General features: G+C 38.5%; 1 protein-coding gene across 1 annotated transcript; it reads left to right on the top strand.

Annotated features, from left to right (window-relative positions):
* The first annotated feature begins 1,132 nt into the window (after window positions 1-1,132).
* Window positions 1,133-7,522, top strand: LOC116267271 (serine hydroxymethyltransferase 3, chloroplastic). The gene is made up of 11 exons (XM_031648901.2): window positions 1,133-1,592; window positions 3,013-3,208; window positions 3,312-3,486; window positions 3,558-3,675; window positions 3,785-3,897; window positions 4,059-4,181; window positions 5,309-5,413; window positions 5,835-5,921; window positions 6,531-6,638; window positions 6,798-6,870; window positions 6,971-7,522. Exons 1-11 carry the CDS (start codon window positions 1,379-1,381, stop codon window positions 7,243-7,245), a joined length of 1,587 nt encoding a protein of 528 aa, XP_031504761.1. The 5' UTR covers window positions 1,133-1,378; the 3' UTR covers window positions 7,246-7,522.
* The last annotated feature ends 764 nt before the right edge of the window (window positions 7,523-8,286 follow it).

The raw sequence follows: 8,286 nt of genomic DNA, 5'->3' as shown, positions 1-8,286 counted from the left end.
ATTGGTAACTAATAGATCAAATAGTAGAGATTAAATTGAAAAAATAAACACCAAACCCTATTTGAGACTACACATCAAAAGAAAATAAGGAAACTCAGATTAAAGAAACTGATTTGTTTGAGTATGTGAAAGGCATTTTTGTCTCCTAAAAATACAGCTTAGTTTCTATTTTTGACAACTTAATAGAAATCTATTTAGGAATTGTTTGGATGACAACCCAAAACTCAGTTTTGGAGGCAAAACACAACATTGCTTCCAAAATCCAGTTTTGGGCATGTTTAAGTAACCTTAAAAATAAGTTTCTCAAAAATCAATTTTTGACAAAACTCATTTTTAAAAAGGGCTTGAAAAACTCCCTACAATAATTTGTTCACCTGTCCAGTTTCCAGGAAAAGCAAACGATACTTCGCGTCAATAACATCGAATATTTGACAAAAAATAAAAGTCCCTAAGCACATTAATGTAATTCTGTTTTAGCACAAAGTGTGCTGGACAAAGACAAGGTATTCCAGTGTCTATGTCAAGTTGTCCGTCACCACATTATGAGTTCTTCCGTCTCAACACAAAGTGTGCTGGACAAAGACAAGTTGTTCGTTCTGCAATCAATCGATACCATAAGAAACAAAATATATATATATATATATATATATATATATATATATATATATATATTTGGAGTGACCAAGGAGCTTAGGACTGCCTATAATTGGATATTTGGTTCAAATCCTATTGGAGGATGAGACAGTAATCAGATTTGAATGTGGCGTGCACTTTTCTCAGTGAATCTGTATCAGAATTGGCAGATATTTGACTACAATGACGGAAAAAAAATTTTCGGATACCGTTTCTTACTTTCCGAATCCAAATCTGTCTCCCGATTTCCAAATATTGATTAGCCGGATCTAATGGTTGTATCTGATCCGTATGATCTATGGAAACGAGCCTTGAACAAATTTTCTGAGAACACAATTAAAAAAAGAAAAAACTAGGGAAAACAATTGTAGAAAAACCTGTTTACTTGCCTAAGCAGTAAATTCCTGTCCCGTTTTTGTTTATTTTCATTTACCCCATTTTACGTGACAAAGGTTGTTCTCTTAACGTGACAGAAGGCCTCCCAGATATTTTGGTTTTCTTTATAGTAAAAGCGGCGCGGCGGCGGAGAGACGCTGAACCACCTCTCTCTCTCTCTCTCTCTCTTTCTCTCTACCGCCGTCTTCGTCTCGTTGTTCTGTTCATCGTTTACTTCCTCCTGCCAACAATCTTTCCCTTCTCATTTGTTCTGAATCTCTAATATCCACCTTTTCTTCACTATCTGTCTGTTGAGGTGACCATTGTCTATCTGCGAAGAAGAACAGGAGTCTTCTGTTCCTGAAGAACCATGTTTACCTTCAACGCCGTCGGAAATGGTTCCATTGAGAAAACCATCTTCGTGGGGAGCTCCACCTCCCTATTGCCCAAAGTTGCGTCTTTTTCTGAACGTTCTTACAGAGTCAGGCTCAACGTGGGGCGGCCTTCGAGGGCTTCCTTCGAGGGGAGTGCGGTTTCAGCAAAGGCAGCCTCCTCTGCGGCTGTTGCTGCCCCTGATGTCAGAGGTGATCCTTCTTTCACATTGGTTTCCTGGGTTTGTTCAAAGAAAGAGCTGAGGGAGAAACTTCACGTTGGGTGCTTTCATCGGTTTGCGTTCGTGGAATTGATTTTCATTATGTTCTTGATTGGAAGACGAATGAGAACTAGAGAATATTTTGACAAAACCCTTTTAGTTCTCCTTCCTCCTAAAGCGCATATTTTTCCTAATTATTCTTTGTAAAGGAATTCTAATTTTAGTTCAAAAAGAGCATGTGGCGATTTCTTATGAAGTTGACCTCATGCAAAATTTGGTTCTTTTCTGTGGTTTGACTTGGAGACTATGGGCAAAGAAGCATCTAGTGGCCGACTGAAGTACAGAACTATTGACTGTATGGCTTCAGCCACTTGAGTAGGGTGTTGGACTTGAAATTTTCAAGTTGAAGAAAGTCTAGAATTTGATACTGGCCGTCTCTCTCTTGGCATAATCTGGTTCAAGTCTGCCTAATCTACGCTTGCTATCAAAAGAGAAAAAAGACTGATCATGACTTTTAATTTTGATACTTGTTTATTTATGTATTTATTTACTGGGTCTCGCTGGTAGGACGGTGCTACCTTCTTCCTGCTGTTCAAGTATTTCATGAGTCGTTGACTTGCTCTTGAAGTTAAGTCCCTCTATATCAATTTCCATGAGGACCTTTAGATGCGTACATAGTTTCTTGCATTGTGTTATTATTTTCCATCGAGATAGTTTGTGAAGCCTTGTCATGCTGTGCTTGTCACGCAGTTTCGGTTTTGATTATTTCATGCTTTGGATTGTTTTTGCTTGTATTTGATGTCTTCTAGTGCAACTTCGTGCATAATTTGCACAAGAGATGCGCGTAGATAGGCAGTTGGACTTTGATGAAAAAAATGTTCCTTGTAGGTTTTGTTTGCTATATAGCTTGAACTCCCTATGTCAATGAAACGGATATATATTTACAGACTCCCCCATTCAAGCACTTTACATATTCAGAAATGTGAGACGTTGCTTGTATGACGCAGAGCAAGCTTTCTTTAAGTGGGATATCGTATCTCTCTCTACTAGCATCAATTTTGCTGGCGAAGCTCCAAACGTTCACTAGAATGCAATCAGCTGCCTGAGAAACCTAGCAGTTGTCATTTCATTATGAGAGAATTATTAGTGAAATTGTAGCATGGAATCTAAATTTTAACTCAGTATGAAGTTGCAGAAGTTTTTATGCAAATTAGCAATGATGCATGGGCGGGAGGTCCCTTTGGTGATAAAATTTTAATAGTATATTTTTTCTGCCGGTTCATTATTGTTCGTTTCTTCTTTTTTTCACCCATGTCTATATTATGAATGATAGTTATCTTTTTACAGTATTATGTAATTTTCTACTGTCAGTAGCTGGCCTTATTTTCTGTATCATACTTGTTCTAATCTAGGCAATACAAGTACCTTTGTGGACCATGGTCTGAATGAAGCAGACCCTGAAGTGCATGAAATTATCCAGAAGGAGAAGCATCGGCAGTTTACATGCTTGGAACTTATTGCTTCTGAGAACTTCACATCCAAGGCAGTAATGGAAGCTGTTGGGTCATGTCTCACAAATAAGTATTCTGAAGGATTGCCTGGCAAAAGGTCAGATGAGACAATTGATGGTCGTTGTTCATGCATAGGGGTATGAGTTTGTGGACATCTGTTGGATACATGTGGTTGACCGTTTGTTCTGTATGTGAATTAGATACTATGGTGGCAACGAGTTCATTGATATGATGGAGACCCTCTGTCAAGAAAGGGCTTTAGGAGCATTTCACCTTGATGGAAACATCTGGGGTGTCAATGTTCAGCCGTTATCTGGTTCCCCTGCTAATTTTGAAGTGTACACTGCACTTCTTAACCCACACGATCGAATTATGGTAAGTTTTTGGTGTAATCATTTTGAATGTTTTATTTCCAATTAAGATGCCATTGCTGTGAAATTAAACAGGGCCTTGATCTAGCACATGGTGGGCACTTGTCACATGGATTCATGACTCCCAAGAGGCGAGTGTCAGCAACATCAATTTATTTTGAATCAATGCCTTATCGACTTGATGAATCCACAGGTAAATACTAGCTACTTGTTATTCGAAATCTGATTCCAGATACTGATATCCCAATATCTTTCACAAGATATATTTATGTTAGCTATGTTCGTGCTGGACTTGTTTGTAGGACTTGTTGACTATGATATGCTTGAGAAAACAGCTATGCTCTTCCGACCAAAAATTATTATTGCTGGTGCCAGTGCATATCCTCGAGACTTTGACTATCCACGGATGCGGAAGGTATCCTTTTTGTGCTATCCAATTATAAGAACATAAAATTGCTGTAATTGGTTAGTGTAGAGATTATTATTCTTACTACTACTACTACTACTACTACTTTACGAACTGCAAATGTGCAGCTTGAACCTTTTAACATTTTTGTATCTTCAATTATCGCGAAGATTGCAGATTCTGTAGGTGCATTTTTGATGATGGATATGGCTCATATTAGTGGGTTGGTTGCTGCTTCTGTTGTTGCAAATCCTTTTGAATACTGTGATATTGTCACGACAACTACACACAAGGTAAAATGAATATGTTCTGAATGGTAATACAAGCTTGTAAATTATCTGCTGTTCTCTTAAGAAACTAAAAACACTATATGAGGTGTTAAGACTAGGTTCAGACATGTAGCTTGTTGGAATTCTTGTCTATGGAATTGAATCACAGAGTTTGTTGGAATTCTTGTCTATGAATTGAATCACGTTTCATGTTTGATGCATATTAGAAACTGATAGTTTTTTCCAATTTCTAGCAATAAACACAAAATACATCCTTCGTAGCTCCATCCTTGTTCTTTTAAGATGTTCATGCTGTTTCTTTTATCTCTAGATTTGCTTCTCTATTCATGCAAAGGATATTCCAAAAATTTAGCAAAATAGTGGAGAAGAATCTTTCTACCTGCAACTAGCTTTCATTGAATTCTTCACCATGCTTATGCTGATGCATTTAACAATTTTAAAAATTGCATTCTTGGTTACATTGGACATCAGTTGGGGGGAAGATGTGAAATTTTTATCTTTGATAAAGCCAGAAAATATGATTTTTTTACTGTTACTACTGCTTGGTAAGCTTCTAGTTTGTATGTGGAACTTTCTAATTTTTCTGTGACCCGGACTTTACCGCAACAGCTAATTTAATAAGCTGTTTCTCCACCTCCACCTCCACCCATGGTTCCTCTTGGTTGAAGAGGCAAACTTCCACATGCAAGTAACATGAACTGAAAACATGATTTTCTGATGGAAAGTGCAGGTGTACTAGGAATGAAATTTTGTATCTCATGTAAAGTAGATACCTGCTTTTTTTAGTTTTGTCTGTTGACCTGATTGCTTATTTGCTCTAGCTAGTAGCTTTTTAGAGAGGCCAGAATGCAGCATGTGCAACTAGGTGTGGGATCTTTTAACTCTATGAACTATGTTTTCCAGTTTGGAGGTTTATTATTCTTTTGGCTTTTTCATAATTGGATATATCAAGTACCTGTATTTTCTGTTTCATATTTCCTGATTATGAGATGATCTTTCTAATGAACTTGGGAAATGTTTGCCTGCAAAATAATCTTTTTAGGAGTATAAATACAGCTTTACAGCCTTTCTGTTAGCCCCTTGCTGTTGACATTGTTTTTCCAGCTCATATTCATTTTTTTTTCCCTCAGTCACTCAGAGGTCCACGAGGAGGTATGATCTTCTACAAGAAGGAACCTGTTTTAGGCATTGACCTGGAGACTGCCATTAATAATGCTGTTTTTCCAGGTTTGCAGGTTGGTGAGATGTTTTTCTTATTCATGTTTCTAAAGCCACCTTAGGTTGATTACTAACTGCGATGAGTAACCTGGATCTGTCCAGATTCAAGTGAAATCTCATGGCTCTTATTCCTCAGATATCAGCTCTGAGACCCTAAAAGGTTAAAAATGTCTACTGTTTTTTTCCTAAACATTGCTTTGCCTGGCATAAGTCATATTAAATTAAAACTGGATTAATCTGATGGTGCACCCAAATTGTCTGGAGCGTTGAGGTTCAATGAAACCCAAAAACAGGGGAGTTCCGATGGAACAGGCTGGAATAATGACTTAGTTATTCTATTTGGTATCTTGTGACACCCAATATGTAGGATAGCCCTAGGTGGGCTTAGAACTGGTGACTTTCAGCTAATTGAGTATGACCTACCAAATGCACTTGCAGGGGGGACCACATAATCACACAATTGGAGGACTTGCTGTGTGCCTAAAGCATGCTCAATCTGCTGAATTTAAGGCTTACCAGGAGCAGGTATGCTGGATTATTTTTAGTATTTTAGTTTGTGCTGAAACTAATTTGAAGATTTCAGATTGCTATAATTTGTATGAGTTTTTGTGTAGTAGGACTAGAATCTTGCAAATTTGTGCGATAATGATCAAAGTCTTGGGACCTGTTATGATCCTGTTGACTTGGTGGGTTCCTTGTAGTATGGATGGAATGGTGACTATTTAAGAGACTCAGTATTCAGTAGTAAACATTCTAGCATACGAAATAACATGAAAGTTGGACGAGTTTAGTGAAAGGTGCAATGTACTAAATATTAGATAACTTGGCTACAGCTTCAGTTTCCTATCATTGGAAGCCTGAGGTTTTAGATTTGCTGTGGTCTTTATCCTGACTCCTTTTGAGTACTGAACCTCTTTATGGATAATTTATTTTGACATGCTAAGTTACACTTATTGTAAGTGAACTAGTTAAGCCTTGTTCTGAATGGATGCTGTTAAGTTCGTTACTTGTCCTTTCTACTGGAGAAATAAAATTGTCTGACTACATATCAGGATAAAAAAATTTCCAGTTCTGCAGTTATCTGGTAATTTTATGCTTCTAGAAATATCGACTGAAGCTTTGAGTTGTTTGCAGGTTGTATTGAACTCCAAATTTCTTGCGAACCGTTTAATAGAGTTGGGATACAAGCTGGTTTCTGGGGGAACAGATAATCACCTTGCGTTGGTGGACCTTAGGCCTATGGTATGTCAATTGCCAATACTCCTTTCTCCATGCATGGAATGAATGGATGTCATCCGAGTAGTTGATTATGCTTCCTCGTTTGGGCATACTCGAATGACTTTATGCTTCACTTTGTGCTTTTTCTCCTCTTAAATATTGATTATATTCTTTTGGATGAAGGGGATTGATGGTGCAAGAGTTGAAAAAATCTTGGACATGAGCTCAATCACTCTAAACAAGAACTCGGTTCCTGGTGCATGCCATGACCTGCCATTCTGCTTTCTTACTCTGTTTAGCTTGCACCGTATTCTTATTTTACTAATGAGCTTATGAAACTCTCTCATTGTTTCCAGGTGACAAGAGTGCTGTAGTTCCAGGGGGTATTCGCATTGGAGCTCCTGCTATGACTACCAGAGGATTTAAGGAGGCTGAGTTTACCTTGGTTGCTGATCTCGTCCATGAAGGCGTGCAGATAGCTCTCGAATGCAAGGGTGCTGTCGGAGGAACCAAGCTAAAGGATTTTCTTGATTTTGTGGGGTCTAAAGAGTTCCATCTCATGAATCGGGTCGTGGATTTGAAAGCAAAAGTTGAAAGCTTGACGAGCCAGTTTCCATTGCCTGGCGTTTAAGAATAACACATACTGTACCATTATGCGTGAGAGAGAGAGTGATCTAATTGCTGTCGATCTTAAAATCGGCATGTGAGTGGCAGCCAATGTCACGAGAAATCTTTCTGTGTTAGATGATGGCCAGTTTATCTGGCGGCAACTAAGCTTTATAAGTTGATGGCTTTCATTATAACATTGAAACCACTTGGTGCGAAACTTGATGATCTTTGTTTTGGTCACAGGTCGAAGAAGTCATGATTTATAAAGTCTCAATTTTATGAGAGGCATTTACCAGTCAGCTTTTCCTTTTCTTGGTTGAGAGATTAACTGTTAATATCTATTACTTGCCGTTCCTTGGCTTACATTTGAGGCTTCCGCACTGCATGAGGAATGTTCAATACAAATTGGCGATCAACGTATTCAACGGTTTTACCTTTCTTCACCTTCAGCAAAGGTATTCAAGAGGCATAGTCTACATATGTTCATCGTCTGATTAACAAACAACGGCAGCCTTCAGCCAAGATCACCGAGAGAAGCTAGCTGTGTTGTGTTCCTAGGGGCATGAAGATCACAAAATGATGTCATCAACTAAGCAATTTACGATCAGTCTTATACGTTTAAAGTTCTGAAACCTCTAAACAGCTGATGTCTCCTCTAAATGTCAAGCTTCAAAAAGTTTGACATGCTTTGGCAATTGGAACTTGAGTTCTGTAGCCTTAAGATAGGCGGACAGCCTTTTGAGAAGACAAAGCCCCAAGTTTTCGTATGCAAATCCACAGTTTTTAACAAGCAGCGTGGAAATCCACTGTTTGTCTAAACACTGTTAAAAAGCGAGGGTCTGAAATCCACTGTTTGTTTAAGCATTGGATTTTATGCATTGGGATTCGAGATCTCCTCGGATCTATCCGAAGGCAAAGACAAACATGACGTAGAAGAAAGACTCCCCGACCTGGCTGAGAGGCTTTGGACTATGCTTGAAGGTCAATAGTGGAGCACCTGGTGGTTTGTGAGAGGCAACTCCACCTCTTTTTCCTTTTTCCAATGTTTAGGGCCGCTTTAGGA

The sequence above is a fragment of the Nymphaea colorata genome, chromosome 13 (genome assembly GCF_008831285.2).
Source record: "Nymphaea colorata isolate Beijing-Zhang1983 chromosome 13, ASM883128v2, whole genome shotgun sequence".
NCBI lineage: Eukaryota > Viridiplantae > Streptophyta > Magnoliopsida > Nymphaeales > Nymphaeaceae > Nymphaea > Nymphaea colorata.
This window is presented reverse-complemented; position numbering and strand designations above follow the sequence as displayed.